Source organism: Scyliorhinus canicula, chromosome 11, assembly GCF_902713615.1.
Source record: "Scyliorhinus canicula chromosome 11, sScyCan1.1, whole genome shotgun sequence".
Taxonomy (NCBI): Eukaryota; Metazoa; Chordata; class Chondrichthyes; order Carcharhiniformes; family Scyliorhinidae; genus Scyliorhinus; species Scyliorhinus canicula.
Window position 1 is genome coordinate 146,308,418 of NC_052156.1, and position 18,315 is coordinate 146,326,732.

General features: G+C 45.9%; 1 protein-coding gene across 2 annotated transcripts in view; it reads left to right on the top strand.

Annotated features, from left to right (window-relative positions):
- The first annotated feature begins 1,355 nt into the window (after positions 1 to 1,355).
- Positions 1,356 to 18,315, top strand: part of hcls1 (hematopoietic cell-specific Lyn substrate 1) — a 60,935-nt gene continuing 43,975 nt past the window's right edge. The window contains exons 1-2 of one of the 2 annotated variants that reach the window (XM_038811685.1): positions 1,356 to 1,516; positions 8,900 to 8,985. In XM_038811685.1, the coding sequence (XP_038667613.1) occupies positions 8,902 to 8,985 (84 nt within the window). In that variant the 5' untranslated portion in view covers positions 1,356 to 1,516; positions 8,900 to 8,901. Of the gene's footprint in view, positions 1,517 to 8,706; positions 8,775 to 8,899; positions 8,986 to 18,315 lie in introns of those variants that run through there. The other variant, XM_038811686.1, reaches the window with a different exon arrangement.

The window sequence follows — 18,315 nt, forward strand, 5'->3', positions numbered from 1 at the left end:
AAGTGTGGGCGGGTGCCGGCAAATCATGCTGACATGTTTTGGGGCTGCGAGATGTTGGAGAGTTTTTGGGGGGCGGTGTTTGGGATGTTATCGAGGATAATGAGGGTCGAGGTCAGGCCCCATAGTGACGATCTTTGGGGTTTTGGAGGAGCTGGGGCTGCTGGAGTGGAAGTGGGCCGATGTCGTGGCCTTCATCTCTCTGATCGCCCGGCGAAGGATCCTTTTGAATTTTAGGTCAGATACGCCACGGGGATGGTGGCATGGCTGGGAGATTTATTCGATTTTCTCCAGCTGGAGACGATTAAGTTCACTCAGGGGGTCAGACGAGGGCTTCCAAATGTGGTGGAGGTCGTTCATGACTTTATTTGAGGAGCTGTTCGTCACGGGGGGGGGGGGGGAGAGGGATTAAAAGGGGGAAATTGTACAACCGTAACTATGTTTTGTTGGACTGTATTTTGTTGTAATGTGCATATTTGGAATAAATATATATATTTTTTAACTTCTGGGGGAGTGTGTGGCAAAGGTGGCATAATGGACATCATTTGAGTTGATAATCAGTTCCTGCTGATCAGCGATCTGCAGATGCTGGATAATCGGGTTGCTTCTTATCCATCATCCCCATCACCCACAGCAATGTTCAGTAAAGGGCTACCTGTTGGGTGTTGGACAATTTCAAGATCATGGTGGGGTGGGGGAGCTCAGTGGGTTTCTGACACACAATTGCAGATTTCTGACATTACGGGACCCCCGGAACCCACTCGTACGATTATGGCTCCTGCCCAATGACTGGAGGGCCCAGCTCCACTTGAACCTGCTGTTCACGAGGCCTCCTACCTCAACAGTACCAGCAATGGGTAATGATTGGGCCACAGCCACAGGAGGGCATCGGGGCCTGGGACCCTGACATGGCTTTGGAATCTGTCCCGCTTCTGATCTGGGTCATGAAATCCTGCTCCAGGTTCTGATCCTGTTCCTAGTCAGTGGGAAACAGTTCCCGGGTACAGTCTAAAGTTTGAGACCAGTGTGAGCTCCCTTAAACTTGTAGAAAATAGAAAGTTGGGTGACACTTAACTGCCCTTTGGAATGGCTTTAGCAAGGCAGACAATGTAAGGATATTTAAGGAAAAGCAACACCATGCTAGCCTTGCCACTGAGGCACACATCCATCACCTGGAAAAGGAAATGCTGCAGCTGCCAAAAATCTGAACTAAAATCCGAAAATGCTTGGCAGTTCCAGGCAGGAGGGAGAAACAAGAGTTAATGTTTCAGGTCGATGACCAGCTGAGTGTTTGCAGTCTTTTCTGTTTCAACTCTTTATGGTCGTGTTTCTCCTTTTGGTTGTTGCCTGTCAGTATGCGCGCGCACGAGGAGGACGTACTCTTCCTGGTTTAAACCGAAGCGCGTCCCCGCGATCCTCAGCTGCACAAAAAAAAACCCTCTTGAGTAAAATCAAGCGTCGGACCGTCCCGGGACCCAGAAGCAGCTCCCCCACAACCCTAAGGAACGCCCTGCCGCCGGTAAGAAAGTTTCCCAAACTTTTCCCAAACTTCTTGCTGACTTTCTGAACTCCTCCCTAGGAGGGGCTGACAGTCCTGCACTGCCCCTTCCCTCCCCAGAGTTAATCATTGACAAGCGAGGGACCAGCAGTGTTGGGCAATCTGTACACGTTGTGGCTTCCTACCTGCCTTCAGGGTTTGATCACCCAGAGGGGGTTAGAAATGGGGGAGGAAGTCACAGGCTCACCCAGGGACCTAGGTGCTTCATGTCCTCAGTTAACAAAGCCCCCAGTCAATTAAAATTTTGCAAATCAGAATGTTATTAAAAAGGGAGAGAAAATGACTGTTTTCTGGCAATCCCCCTGGTTGACAGGACCCTCCACCCTCTCCCCTTCCAGTTGCTGGGGTCGGGACTGGGTGTCCAGGGGAGGGGGCATCTCTACCGGATGTCCCCAGTACACACTCCAATTCTCACAGTGAAGGTGGGCGGATGAAGCCGGGCAGAACCTGCTCGCCCCCAACGAGCGACCCTTCAAACCCCCCTGAGCAGCTTCCTAAAGGGGTAGGGAAGCAATTGTTAATTGGGAATTGGCTTTAAAGTGGGGAGAAGTGAATGAAATGAAAGATATCAGGACTAGGGGGATCTTGTTCTGGACCATGTGCGCCACCTTTAATATGGTTTGCATGGGCATTCTCAGTAGTGTTGAGGCTGCTAGTCCTCGGAGGAGCTGCCTGTTCTATTTGGCGAGGTGGTGACAGGCTCCAACATGGCTGCCTTCTGTCCTTGTTGCTCATACTCTGCAGGCAGATCCCACCTCCTGCTACCACTCGGTGTGGCTAACTCCATGCCGAGCTCCCCTGTGCCCCGATTGGGGCATTTACACTCCAAAATAGCATCCCGTGAGCAACAGGGGGAATTTATCCAGGCATTGGGCTTCCGAGCCCGCTTTGAAAACCTGTTTCAGGTCGATTACTTTTTGTCAGAATTGGAAGAAGCTCGAGGTGGAATAGATTTTCAGTAAGTACAGAGATAAGTGGAACAGGAAAGAAGGACAAAAGAGAAACTGATAGGGTGGAAGGCAATAAGGATTACATGACAAAAGGGATGATTATGATGGTGCCGAGCAAAATGATATGGTAATGGAAAAGTAAATGATGGTTGTAGAGTAGCTGTAAATGGCAACAGCTGGATCATTACCAACAGCAGCTTCCAGAAACAAATGAGAACCGTGGTTCTGACCCGAAATTATCGATGCCAATCTTGTATCTGGAAGACCTTAAAATACCTCGGGAGAAAATGATGTTCTATTCCTCGAGCTAACATCGATCTTCATTGGAGCAATGTTGGAGGCCAAGGCTGAGAAGTCAGAGTGGGCCAGAGAGTTAAAATGACAGACGACCAGGAGCTCAGAGTCACACCTGGCTACCCAGTCTGTGCTCGGCCATCCCAGTGTAGAAGAGACCACTTTGAGCAGCAAAATCAATTGACTGAAATGAAAAGAGCAGAAGTGAATCATGGTTTCACCTGGAACAAATGTTTGGGCTGTTGGGCACGTGCAAGGAAGCGGTAAAGGGGCAAGTGTTGCATCTCCTGTATTTGCATGGAAAGGTGCCATTTGAAGGGGATGAGGTATTGGAGTGGACTGCGGAGGGTGGGCCAGGGTATCACGGAGGAAATGGTCCCTTTGGGGTGCTGAAAGAGGAGGAAAAGGAAAGATGTGTGTTTGGTTGTGGCATTGTGCGGGAGTGGGCAGAATTGGCAGAGGACGATGAGTTAAACATGGAGCCAGGTGGAGTGGAAGGTGAGGACAAGGGGAACCCCATGACAGACCCGGGACGGAGGGGAAAGGGCAAGAGCAGAGTTGTAGAAAATGAAACGGACACAGCGGGGGACACTGTCAACCATGGCAGAGGGGAATCCTCCGCTGAGGAAGAAGGAAAACATTTCGGCAGCACTGGTTTGGAAGGTTGCTTCATCAGAACAGATACGATGGAGGTGGAGCAACTATAAAATAGAATGGAGTCCTCGGTGGGAGGAAGTATAAATCAATTGACTGTGGAAGTCAGTGGGACGATCGTGGATCTTAGTTGATCTCCCATTACTCAAAATGGGAATAGGGAAGGTTTAAGGGGAGAGCACCTTCACTCTACCGGAAAAAGAGGCGAGGGAAGGACCACGGGTAGGACTGGTACAAAAACTTCCACATATCCTCAGAAGAAGCAGGAGTAGCCAGGACCCAGGTGGGTACCCATTGCAACATCTTCCATTTGAAGGAAGTGAGGGGAATCAAAGTAGAAGTTCTTCAACATGAGAACCAGTTCAGCCAGGCAGAGAAAGGTGGCAGTGGATGGGGGACTGATTGGGCCTCTGTCCATGAAGAAATGGAAAACCCGTTGGCCATGTTGTGGGAAATAAACGTGATGAAAACAGAAAACCAGGGAGGGAGTTAAAGGCCAAATCTAATGGAGAGTTTGTGTGCGTTATCTCTGGAATAATGGATACCCAAGAGTGAGATAAAGGCTGGGAGTCTACAAGGGGTTGGATATTTTATGTATAGAATAACAGATTCTCTGGACTGAGATATGGGTTTGAATCTAATTGCAAGGCTTATATCTCGAATATTGGGCGAGTGTCAAGTTGGAACACTACCATAGGAAGGAGAAAGGCAATGGAAAATGTGCAGAGCAGATTCATTGGCATATTATCGGGATACATCAATGAAGAGAGACTTACCAAGTTACGCCTTTTAACTATTGTTGAGAAAATGAAGGGGTTTCTGACCTTGGTCCTTTGGGTGTCTTTAAGTTTAGGGCAGGTCCCCTGATTTATAATCCGGACAGGAGAAAATAATCTGTTTGTCTGACACTAAACTCAGAAAACAGACAATGCTAATGAGCCAAGTCCCAGATGACAAGTGCCAGTCATTCCCTCATCCTGCACTCAGCCTGAGGCAGGCTTTAATCAGCATTCTGACCTAACAGCACCCACGGGTGCACCTTCATTACATGGACTTCAGCCGGTTCAAGTAGGCGGCTCACCACCTACTTCATAAGGGCAATTAGGATTGGGCAATAAAGGCTGATCTTGCCAGCGACGTCCAGCTCCAGTCCAAACGAGTGAACGATTCAATTGATTTGTGACTGCAGCTTTTCCTTTTTATATAATAATCAGATGTCGTTTGGTGTAACATAAAAGAGTAAAAGGCCCTCTGATCCTGTCAGTTTAAGAAGCCATTGTTAAACTAATAAAAACTCACAATATGTAAAGTAAACAAGCCAATTACTAAAATGGAAGCATTGAAGCAAAAGAGAGAATAAAGTAGAAAGGCTGCCTCTATTCACACCTATCCAGCAGGAAGGGGGGTTTCTAAATGATCTTGAATCACGGGCCCTGCTGTTGAATGATGTTTAGTTTTTCTATTTCTGTGGGAGGTGGAACACAGGGGGAAAGGGTGACTGATTCTGCGAGGTTCAGAATATTCTCTGAAAGGTCAAAGTTCAGTGTGGAGTCTAGCAATGAGTCAGCCCCGGAAACTTCAGCAATTTATTTCGGTTCTGCTCAGAGATTAAGGTGAAGGAAAGGGCCCCGATTGAGACAGAAGCTGTATCTGCGAGCATAGGTAAATATATTGAATAAACCACAAATCAGGAAGCGGAGGCCCACAAAGCCTGAGCACGGAAAGCAGGCCTGCAGTTGATGAACAACGGGGTGTAGCAGCGAGGCGAACTCGTGTTTGTTCATGGAAGGGAAGATGGAAAGAGTTCAGTGTATTGAGGTGCTGTGATGGAGGAGTCCCGTTTCTGTGGGTGGGTGTTAACGGGATGGGCCAAAGGGCCTCCTTCATTGGACCTGCATTGAAACAGTGAGCTGGAGATGGTGCAATTAATCCTGCCGTCAAAGATGATGATGTGGGAGGCTGTAACACCTGGGGTGGGAGATGGATTTACAGGGTGGGGGGAAAGCGGGTGAGAGCCACTGGTATTGGTAAACTCAGGGCAACAATAAAGCTGAAGAAAGGTAGGCACAGGCTGGAAAAGAGAAGGGACCATTCACAAGAAAGGCGAGGGTCACTCACTGTGTAACTGTGGAGTTACTGTTTATTCAGGGTGAGGGTCACTCACTGTGTAACTGTACAGATGATGTGGAGATGCCGGCGTTGGACTGGGGTGAGCACAGTAAGAGGTCTTACAGCACCAGATTAAAGTCCAACAGGTTTGATTCGAATCACTAGCTTTCGGAGCACTGTTCCTTCCTCAGGTGAATGAGGAGGTGGGTTCCAGAAACATATATATAGACAAAGTCAAAGATGCAACACAATGCTTTGCATGCGAGTCTTTTCAGGTAATTAAGTCTTTGCAGGTCCAGACGGAGCAACTGGAGAGAGGGATAATCACAGGTTAAAAAGGTGTGAATTGTCACAAGCCAGGACAGTTGGTAGGATTTTACAAGCCCAGACCAGATGGTGGGGGAGGGTGAATGTAATGCGACATGAATCCCAGGTCCCGGTTGAGGCCGTACTCATGTGTGCGGAATTTGGCTATACGTTTCTGCTCAGCGATTCTGCTTTGCCGCCTTGGAGAACGCTTACCCGAAGATCAGAGGCTGAATGCCCTTGACTGCTGAAGTGTTCCATGACTGGAAGGGAACATTCCTGCCTGGCGATTGTCGCACGACGTCCGTTCATCCATTGTCGCAGCGTCTGCATGGTCTCGCCAATTTACGATTCTTCGAGACATCCATTTCTGCAACGTATGAGGTAGATAACGTTGGCCGAGTATGTACCACGTAACTGGTGGGTGGTGTTCTCACGTGTAGTGTTGGGATCCGTGTGAATGATCTGGCACGTCTTGCAGAGATTGCCATGGCAGGGTTGTATGGTGCCGTGGTCACTGTTCTGAAGGCTGGGTAGTTTGCTGCAAACAATGGTTTATTTGAGGTTTCGCAGTTGTTTGAAGGCAAGTCGTGGGGGTGTGGGGATGACCTTGGCAAGATGTTCATCTTCATCAATGAGGGGTTGAAGGCTGCGAAGAAGATGTCGTAGTTTCTCCACTTAGGAGAAGTACTGGACTATGAAGGGTACTCTGTCGGTGTGTTCCGTGTTTGTCTTGCTGTGGGGTGTTGGAACTGTCGATCGATGGCATCTTTCAGCGTCTGTAGATGTCTGTTATGCTCCCCCTCGTCTGAGCAGATCCTGTGTATACGGAGGGCTTGTCTGTAGGGGATGACTTCTTTCATGTGTTTCGGGTGGAAGCTGGAGAAGTGGAGCATCGTGAGGTTATCCGTGGGCTTGCGGTAAAGCGAAGTACTGAGGTGACCGTCCTTGATAGAGATGAATGTGTCCAAGAATGCAACCAATTTTGGAGAGTAGTCCATGGTGAGTCTGATGGTGGATGGAACTTATTGATGTCATTGTGTAGGCGTTTCAGTGATTCTTCGCCGTGTGTCCAAAGGAAAAAAATGTAATTGATGTATCTGGTGTATAACGTTGGTTAAAGGTTCTGTGCGGTGAGAAGGTCTTGTTCAAACTTGTGCATGAAGATGTTGGCATATTGAGGTGCCAGTTTGGTCCCCATGGCTGTTCCGTGCATCTGGATGAAGAACTTGTCGAAGGTGAAGATATTGTGATCCAGAATGAAGCGGATGAGTTGCAGAATTGTTTCTGGAAATTGGCAGTTATCGGTGTTGAGTACTGAGGCTGTTGCAGCAATGCCGTCGCCATGGGGATGCTGGTGTAGAGTGCCAATATGTCCATTGTGACGAGAAATGTTCCTGGTTCAACTGGTCCATGGGTGCTGAGTTTCTGTAGGAAGTCCGTCGTGTCGCGACAGAAGCTGGGCGTTCCTTGTACGATGGGTTTTAAGATGCCCTCGATGTAGCCAGAGAGGTTCTCACACAGGGTCCCATTGCCTGAAACAATAGGACGGCCTGGTGTGTTGGCCTTGTGTATTTTCGGGAGGCAGTAGAGATCTCCAATGTGGGGAGTATGTGGAATGAGAGTCTTTTGAGTTGGTTGGTGTGTTCCTTGGTCGAATCTGTGGGTAACTGTCTGTAGTGTTCCTGGTTGTTGAGTTGTCGACACACTTCTTTGCAGTAGTCCATCCTGTTCAGTGTGATGGTGGCCCCTCCTTTGTCTGCTGGTTTGATGACGATGTTGCGGTTGATCTTGAGAGCGCGGATGGCGTTGCGTGGTGCTTGGGTGATGTTCGGGGCTGTCTTGTAAATGCGACTGATGAATCTGGCATTGACGCGATTCCTGACAGCTTGAGCATACATGTCGAGTCGAAGGCAGCAGCCTTCCGGAGGGGTCCAATTCGACTCTTTCCTCCTCGGTTGCCGCACCGTAGATCTCTCGTCTGCTGTTCAGGTTCATTGGTTGTAATGAGGGTCACGTACAGTGTAACTGTACAGAGTCACTGTTTATTCAGAGTGATGGCCACACACTGTATAACTGTACAGAGTCACTGTTTATTCAGAGTGAGGGTCACTCACTGTGTAACTGTACAGAGTCACTGTTTATTCAGAGTGAGGGTCACTCACTGTGTAACTGTACAGAGTCACTGTTTATTCAGAGTGAGGGTCACTCACTGTGTAACTGTACAGAGTCACTGTTTATTCAGGCTGAGGGTCACACTGTGTAACTGTACAGAGTCACTGTTTATACAGGGTGACTGTCACTTGCTGTGTAACTGTACAGAGTCACTGTTTATACAGGGTGACTGTCACTTGCTGTGTAACTACAGAGTCACTGTCTATTCGGCACGGTGGCACAGTGGTTAGCAGGGATCCCGGTTCGATTCCCGGCTTGGGTCACTGTCTGTGCGGTGTCTGCACGTTCTCCCTGTATCTGCGTGGGTTTCTTCCGGGTGATCCAGTTTCCTCCAACAAGTCCTGAAAAACGTGCTGTTCGGTAATTTGGGCATTCTGAATTCTCCCTCCGTGTACCCAAGCAGGCGCCGGAATGTGGCAACTAGGGGCTTTTCACAGTAACTTCATTGCAATTTTAATGCAAGCCTACTTGTGACAATAATAAAGATTATTATAATTATCTATTCAGAGTGAGCGTCACTCACTGTGTAACTGTGCAGAGTCAATGTGTAATTAGGGTAAGTATTACTCACTCATCTGAATGCAAAGGTAATGATAGAACTGGGTTTGATAATTGTGTATTCACTGACAACACCCAGTCATTTCATTACTGTTGACAACAATAGTAATGAAATATTAGGGTAGGATCTGTGTTCTGTACCACCTCGAAGGTGTTCAAGAGCACATTTACAGGTCTTTACTTCAGTCCTTGATTGTACAAGAGCTATCGGAGAAACAAAATAGTTTCCAAAACAGAGAAGGTTCCCAGTTGTTGCTGCTTTTGTTTATTCAAACATTTTTTTTTTTTTGAATCTCAGAGATGTGGAAATCTGCAGTGGGCCACAATGTCAAAGTGGAAATAGAGAAGGACGGAGACGATTGGGAAACAGATCCTGACTTTGTTGTGAGTAATTTTTTTTGTGTCTGATCAGATCGAGAATATCCTCTGAATTTGATTCCCGGGCCGGTTGGCACTCGGTATGTTTGTCCTTTAGCCTGCGTGTTTCTGGCTTTCAGGTTCTGCCACTGAATACTCTAGGTCCGGAGAATTTGGACCGAGATAGGCCCCAAACTGGTTTCAGTTCATTAGGACTGGAGTGGGCATGGCTTCGTCTGGAATCATAGATCATAGAATTTACAGTGCAGAAGGAGGCCATTCGGCCCATCGAGTCTGCACCGGCTCTTGGAAAGAGCACCCTACCCAAGGTCAACACCTCCACCTTATCCCCATAACCCAGTAACCCCACCCAACACTAAGGGCAATTTTGGACACTACGGGCAATTTATCATGGCCAATCCACCTAACCTGCACATCTTTGGACTGTGAGAGGAAACCGGAGCACCCGGAGGAAACCCACGCACACACGGGGAGGATGTGCAGACTCCACACAGACAGTGACCCAAGCTGGAATCGAACCTGGGACCCTGGAGCTATGAAGCAATTGTGCTATCCACAAGGCTACCGTGCTGCCCAAATCGTTTGCCTACACTGAATACTGTGCCTAACAAACTGAAAAAGGCCATTACAGCAAGGCACTGGGAGACAGTAGACACCTGGGGAGCTGCACCCTCCCAGCAAGGAGCCAGTATCTGCAGCAGAGCGCAGCAGAGCACAGCTGGTAAACTTTTAGGAGTAAATTGACAAGAGAACAATTTCCGATGATCATGTCTGTTCACCATAGGCACAGGTGATTGGTAAAGGGTAAAGCTGGGTTTTAAAATATATTCATGGATGCTCACATGTTTGTGGTAGCGTGCCCCTTTAAGGGGGGAGGTTTCAGAGGATCATGGGACCTGTCTGACAGATCGGACCAGAGTGAGGAATCCTGGGACTGAGCGCGGGTTTTCCTTGCCAGTCTGGAGCCGTGGAGCACGGTAACCTTTATCCCACTCTCTCTGTAAGTAGTTATCTACCTTAATAACTCGTTTATTTGTTGATCTACTTGGTGGCCGCCACTCTTTCAAGTTACTATATTTGGCGACAAGCGTCAATCGGAGTGCCTTTCCCACAGCTACAGAAATCAGGAGAGCAAACCTTTTTTCTTTTGAAGCAAATTCATTAAGCAGTCTGTTAGTGTCAAAATGCCACTTCATGGGAAACTTGAACCATTCGATCCGAACACGGAGCAGTCGGTGCTATATGGTGAACCCCTGTTCTATTTCTATAAGACCAATTAAATTGGGAGGGAAGAGAAGCAGTGGGTAATCCTATTAACAGCCTGCGGGGCTCTGACCTATAAACTGATAAGGAGTCTGACTTCTCCAGAAGCCCCGGACTACAAAACTTGAGATGAGCTTGTGGAATTAGTTCAGGTACGTTATTACCCAAAGCCCTTGGTGATAATGCAGTGCTCGAAATTTAATTCAATTACAAGATCCCCAGGGGAGACAATAACGACATCCTTGGCGTGCCTAAACAAACAGCTGAAAAATGCAAGTTCGGGTCAATACTGAATGACATATTAAGAGATGGGCTAGTCTGTGGTGTTAGTGACATGACCAAACAAAATAAATTGTCAGCAAAGAAGGCTTTACAAGTCACCCAGACTACGGAAAGCACTAAAAGGGGGTCAATGGAACGGTGAAACATGCAAGCAGGTGCGGTCCACCAGGTTTGGTGGGAAGCTGCTGGTGGTCATAGCGCCAGGGATAAAGGGCGCAGAAAGTAATCAGCAAAGAGGCTCTGAGCAAAAGAGAGTGCAGAGGTGTAGGGAAATTGATCCATAGACCAGAATTCATGAAGCCTTTACAATTTCTGGAGTGGGCGGCTCCCATCGTACCTGCAGTTAAGCCAGATGGAACCATTAGCATATGTGAGGAATACACATTCACCATGAATCAGTCGGCAGAATTGGGCAGATACCCAATACCAAGAATTGAAGATTGATACTCTAAATTAGCAGGAGGTTTAACTTGCATTAATAGGATGAATGTAAGAAATTGATGTATATCATATTTCGTATTTGTGGCAGTAATGTTATTAAAAACCCTGGTTTAAAATACATATGGGCAGTATGTCTGCTAAAGCTATAATTAAGGTGTTGTAAAAGAGTGGGGTAATCATTCATTCCGACCACGTTGTTACAGATAAAGGGTTAATGGAACATTGTTTAGATTTTGGATGGTTCCTTGGAGTGTAGGTAATTTATGATGGATTGTATTTAATCCGAGCTAAGCAGGTCATGGAATTTAGTGAGATTTAGACAATGTAATTAATGGGAGGAGCCAGGTCTGTCTGTAGTTTTGCAGTTTGCTTAGGATTTGAGTCTGACAAGACGGAAGTGCACTGGATCAGCTCGTGAAAGGATCTAAAAGTCTCTAAACAGATACGCAAGTCACAATTTTGTTAATTTTATTATTAAGTGGCATTTGAATTAAACTGGGTTGCTTAATTGGAATTAGCGGCAGGATGTACAAGTTTTTCCTTTTATTTAAAAACCGTTTAACTGATAATTATAAAGCTATTTCTTTGATATTAATTCTGTGATAACTAAAGTTTATTTTATCATCAAAGACCTATTGGTTAGAGTCATCATTCCTGTGGGTGAAGTATCCTTTCCCTCACACTTTTACAAATGGAAAACTTGGTTTGGGATTCTCGTCCAGTGTCCTAACCAAAGTTGGCATCGGGTCAGGTATCTGAACAAAACTGGGGGCTCATCCAAGATCTTAACAAAATTGGGGGCTCCTTACCGGGATTGAGAAGTATATTTCCTAGTTTTGCTTGGGATTATTGAATTTGAAGACAGTGAGTGTGAGGAAGTGATGCTTTCTTTCAGGTGTTGATGCTCTAGTCAGTTTAAATGGGGAATGGCTGGTAAAATTACTCTTCCAGTATCTCAGATTTCCTGGGTGTGGAAGAGGTCACTCTAGTTGGTTTCAAAGGGTGGTTAAAACAAAGCTTTTGGATTTGGCTGTCAAGCTGCAGTTGACTTTACCTGTAGGGGTGAGGAAGATGAAGATAATTCAAGCGATAACTCAGCATTTAAATTTGCCAGAGACACAGTCTAAATCATTGGAATTAGCTAAACTTCAATTCCAAATGAAACAGTTGCAATATGATAAAGAAGTGAGACAGCTTGAATTGGAACTAAAGGCAAAGGAAGAAGACAAGGGAAGAGAGAAAAAGGTGAGAGTGAAGAGGAAAACAAGCTTCTCAAAAGGCAATCGAAATGAGGAAAGTTGAGGTGGAATTAGAAAGGTTAACAAGGGAAGGTAAGGAGAGTGAGAAAGAACATTAACTTAAAATGTTGGTCAGAAAGATAGAAGTTGAGGAAGTTTAGACAGAGGAGTAACCCCTCTTAATCAAAAACCCAGTGGGGATATATTCAAGCACTGCTAAAGTTTGTCAAGAAATCTCATTTGAGAAAATAGCTAAACAATTGAAGTGGCCAAAAACTCTGTGGGTATTGTTGGTTCAAACAAAGTCAGTAGGTAGAGTTAGTGAAGTATTTGCATCATTATCAGAGATGGTACTAGGGATTATGATGAGGCGGGAAAAGCTATCTTAAAGTGCATATGGACTAGTGCCAGAATCCTGCAAACAGAAGTTTAGACGTCTAAAGAAATAACCAGATCAGATGTTATAAAGAATTTGAAAGAATCAAACTAAATAATTTTGATAGTTGGATGAGAGCATTAAAAATAGACCTAATGTTGAAGCCCCAAAGGAACGGTTATTTCGGGGTATTTTAAAGATTCACTTGCTGCAGTTGTGAGCACTCATGTGGAAGAAATGAAAATCGCTTATTGTCACGAGTAGGCTTCAATGAAGTTACTGTGAAAAGCCCCTAGTCGCCACATTCCGGCGCCTGTTCCGGGGAGGCTGGTACGGGAATCGAACCGTGCTGCTGGCCTGCTTGGTCTGCTTTAAAAGCCAGCGATTTAGCCTTGTGAGCTAACCCAGCCCCAGAGCAAAGGATTAAAACTGCTAGACAGGCAGCAGACATGGCTGATGATTTTGAATTTGCTCATCAATCAAAGTTTGGTTTTCTACATTTATTTCAGTCAGGAAAATCTCAAGCAGTAATCAAACCAGCACCCTTAATACCAATTCTGGCATTTGAGGAACTTTTCAGTAGGGTCCTAATTCATTGCATGGGGCCCCTTTCTAAGACAACAAGTGGTAATAAGTATTTCTTGACCATAATAGATGTGCCTACCGGATTTCCGGAGGCCATTCTATTACAAAATATTGCAGCTAAGAGGGTTGTGGAGGAGTTAACGACATTTTTTTTTCACATACAAACTATCAAAAGAAATCCTACAAGATCAAGGATTCGATTTTATGTTGCAGTTATTCAGGGAAGTTATGGATAGCTTAGGAGTAAAGCAATTTAAATCAACTGCATATCATCCAGGATCACAGGGAGCATTAGAAAGGTGGCATCAAACTTTAAAAACCATGTTGAAGGTCGATAGTCAGAATTATCCAGAGGATTATGATAAAGACGGTAGCACTGTTGCTTCACAGCACCAGGGTCCTGGGTTCAATTCCTGCTTGGTTCACTGTCTGTGCGGAGTCTGCATGTTCTCCCCATGTCTGCGTGAGTTTCCTCCGGGGGCTCCGGTTTCCTCCCACAAGTCCTGAAAACATGCTGTTAGGTGAATTGGACATTCTGAATTTTCTTTCTGTGTACCTGAACAGGCGCCATAGATGTGGCGACTAGGGGATTTTCACAATAACTTCATTGCAGTGTTAATATAACTCTACTTGTGACAATAATAAAGATTATTAAAGGCATTCCATCTGTACTATTTGCAATTAGGGATGCATCTAATGAATCAACTAAATTCAGTCCGTTCAAATTGATTTTTGGTCATAACGTAAGAGGACCACTTAAATTGATCATAGAGAAATTGGCGAGTCAGTGTTCTGAGACTACTTTGTTGGACTAAGTGTCAAACTTGAGGGAGAAATTAAAAAAGACTGGTGAGTTGGCTAGAAAGCACTAATCGCAGCATGTGATGAAAAAAGAGAAGGATAAGAAATCAAAAACTCATTGTTTTGTTAGTGGGGAGAAAGGCTTAGCATTATTACCAGTGGCAAGAGAACCATCAAAAGCAAAATTTAGTGGGCCTTATCAAATAGAAACATTGTTGAGTTCTCGTCCTGTATCCTAACAAAACTTGGGACCTGGTCCAGTTGCCTAATACAGAACTTGATATGAGCCATGCGTATCAATAATTAGAGTCAGGTGGGCAGCACGGTGGCGCAGTGGTTAGCACTGCTGCCTCATGGCACCGAGGTCCCAGGTTTGATCCCCGCTTGTGGTCACTGTCTATGTGGAGTTTTCAAATTCTCCCCCTGTTTGCGTGGGTTTCCCCCCACAACCCAAAGATGTGCAGGCTAGGTAGATTGGCCACGCTAAATTGCCCCTTATTTGGAAAAAATGAATTGGGTACTCTAAATTTATAAAAGAAATAATTAAGAGTCAGATGAGACATCTAGAGAATTTGTTACAATAAATACCAACATTGGCCCATGCCAATATACCCAACCACCCTTCAGAGTCTCATCGGCATGTGCAATTTTCCAGCGCACGATGGAAAGTTTACTACAGGAACTACCCAAGGTAGTTATGCATCTAAATGATGTACTCAATGTAGCAGTGTCCGAAGAGGAGCACCTAGCAATCCCAAAGAAGTTTAAGACGGTTAGAATAAGGCTGAAGACGGAAAAAAGTGTTTTCCGAGCTCAGGAAATGGCGTTCTTGCATTTCAAGTCGACGGCCAAGGGCTGTACCCTCTGGAGGAGAAGATAAAAGTAATTAAGGAAACAACAGCCCCCAAAATAACGTCAGAATTGAAATCTCTTTTAGGAACGGTGAACTATTACGGACGGTTTGTTCCTAATCTTTCTACATTGTTGGCTCCAACACATGTTGTTCAAGAAGCACCAGAGGTGATATTGGAGAGAACATCAGAAAGAAGAGGTTAAACCAGCTTTGCAGTCATCCAGTCTCTTGGTTCATTTTGACCCTTCAAAGGAGATCATTCTTACCTGCGATGTGTCTCCTTACAGAATTTGGACGGTTTTATCACATAAGATGGAAGATTGTGCAGAAAGACTTATCGCCTATGCCTTGAGTATTCTGACCGAAGCTGAACAAGTTTACTCTCAAATCGAAAAAGAGGGACAAGCAGTAATCTTGGGGTGAAGATGTTCCATCAATACATTTATGGACGGCAATGCATAATAATGACCATAAACCCATGTAAGGCTTATTTAGGGAGGAGACGGCCATCCTTCCCATAGCTTCAGCTAGGGTCCAACTCTGGGCTCTATTGTTAGCTGCCTCTGAGTACACCTTTTAGCATAGGCCGGGCACACACACATAACAAACGCAGACAATTTAAGCCACCTTCCCTACTCGAGAGTATATCGCCTCCACCAGTACCACCAGAAACTGTGCTTGCTCTAAACTTTCTCGACACGTTGGCCGTGTCAGCACGACAGATCAAGTTGTGGACCCGGAAGGAACCCATATTATCTCGACACAGACAGTCAACCAAGGCCGGAATTGAACATGGCACTGTGAGGCAGCAGTGCTAACCACCCAGCTGCCCTAAGATTAACCATCTTTAAAGCAGTGCAGACTTGTCTGAGGACAAGGGGAGCTGAAGCAATTGAAATAGCTTTTGAAGACACATTGCCAGAGTTTCTGCATGGGTCTGACACGAGTCAGATCTTTTCTGTAAAGCAGTGTCAAGAGATCTCTTTCTCAAAAAAACTCGGGAAGCAAGTATTCCTCTGTGCCATTGGTAATTAAGGTGGATTGAGAGCTGAGATGATTGTTTTCTTGTTGTTTAAATGGGAATAAAGATAGCAGTTAAGGGTATTGTATTCACTGTATTGAGTAGTATAGTTTAAGCGGCAATTGTAAGCACTTTTCGGGTGTGCGGTTAAGATTTTAATACTGTGTCAGTAATAAAGTTTTTTTTAATGTACAACTCTCAGATCCGTTTCCACCCTCAACTGACAGACCGATCGGCAAGTGGTGGAAGGCACTCCATGGCGGGAAGAAATGGACTTGAGGGGGGTGGGATGTTATGGTGGCCACAAAGGCAAAGGAGATCGGCAATAGATCACCCTGTGGGCTTCGTGGAATATGAATTCCCCTATTAAGTGGGCGGGTGATCATTTGGAGACTTGGGCGGAGAGATGGCAGATGTGAGGTAATGCATTTTGGAAGGTCTAATGCAGGTAGGGAATATACAGTGCATGGTAGAACCCTCAAGAGTATTGAAAGTCAGAGAGATCTAGGTGTACAGGTCCACAGGTCACTGAAAGGGGCAACACAGGTGGAGAGCGTAGTCAAGAAGGCATACGGCATGTTTGCCTTCATTGGCCGGGGCATTGAGTATAAGAATTGGCAAGTCATGTTGCAGCTGTATAGAACCTTAGTTAGGCCACACTTGGAGTTCAATTCTGGTCGCCACACTACCAGAAGGATGTGGAGGCTTTAGAGAGGGTGCAGAAGAGATTTACCAGGATGTTGCCTGGTATGGAGGGCATTAGCTATGAGGAGCGGTTGAATAAACTCGGTTTGTTCTCATTGGAACGATGGAGGTTGAGGGGCGACCTGATAGAGGTCTAAAATATTATTAGGGGCATAGACAGAGTGGATAGTCAGAGGCTTTTCCCCAGGGTAGAGGGGTCAATTACTACGGGGCATAGGTTTAAGGTGCGAGGGGCAAGGTTTAGAGGAGATATATGAGGCGAGTTTTTTACACAGAGGGTAGTGGGTGCCTGGAACTCGCTGCCGGAGGAGGTGGTGGAAGCAGGGACGATAGTGACATTTAAGGGGCATCTTGACAAATACATGAATAGGATGGGAATAGAGGGATACGGACCCAGGGAGTGTAGAAGATTGTAGTTTAGTCGGGCAACATGGTCGGCACGGGCTTGGAGGGCCGAAGGGCCTGTTCCTGTGCTGTACTTTTCTTCGTTCTTAGGGTGCTCACCAATGGGAAATGAGTAGCAGGAGCTTAAAGCCCACTGCTTCAAGCTATACCAGTATTCTGTCGGTCCTCGGGCTTGGACATGTGTGCTATAAGCTGCAGGATCAGTAAAAGTGAGTTAATAAAAGGGTATGGTGCTGGAAGACTGACCTTGGCGAGATTATTACACCCCCCATCACTCTGTTAACGATTGAGAGCAGATTGGGTGGAAATTGGCCAGATTGGATTTGTCCTGCTTTTTTTGGACTGGACGCACCTCAGCAATTTTCCACATTGTTGGGTTGATATCAGTGGTGTAACTAGACTGGAACAGCTTGGCCGAGGATGCAACTAGTTCCCCACCACTACAGCTGGCGTTGTTGTCCGGCCCCATTGGCTCAGTTGTATCCAGCAAATTCAGCAGTTTCTTGATATCACGTGGCATGAATCAAATTAACTGAAGTTGCGGGTGTCACATAACAAGGTCAGACCAGCTAAGGCTGAGGAATTTCCTTCTCTCAGGACATTGCTGAATCACTTGGGGTGTTTAGGATGATCCGAAAGCTTCACACTCACTTTTACTGATCCCGAGTTTAATTCCAAATTCTCAAACGGCCTGGAAGAAATTTGAACTGGGGTTTTCTGGTTTATTAACACCCTTGCCGTCATGCGATCATAGCACAGATTCTGAGATCACCCGCAACCTGCTGTCAATTCTGTTATTAACTTTGAGTGGAATATTTTTGTGATCTGTGGCATTAAAGAGTGAATATAAACCACCTGGCACGTCACAGGCAGCAAGGCTCATCGTAAAATGTGTACCATCAGGCCGAGAAACAGGAAGTGTGGTCAACGTGCACTTCCTTTTCTACCCAGTGTTACAGTTCTGCATCAGTTTGTCTTCCTCCTTGACAGTGCACTCTCAGCCTCTGTTCGACTAAACCATGACAAGGGCAGACAGCAGCAGATTGGATTGAGGCCAATCACTTCAGCTCATATTCTAGCCACTCCCTGTTCTCTTCTTTGTCTCTGCCATTTTCACCCCGCTCAACCTTTCCTGGTGTGTCTTTGCTCTGTTCTCTTCCCCTGCTGCCTCACACGACTGCTTCTTCCTCTCTCCTCCCCACCTCTCTCCACCTTCCCCTTTCTCATAAATTCATAAGATATAGGAGCAGAATTCGGCCATTCGGCCCATTGAGTGCGCCGCCATTCTATCATGGCTGATATGCTCCTCATCTGCTACCTCCATTATTACAGACCAAGAGCTGGATTGCGGAATCAGCCAGAGCAT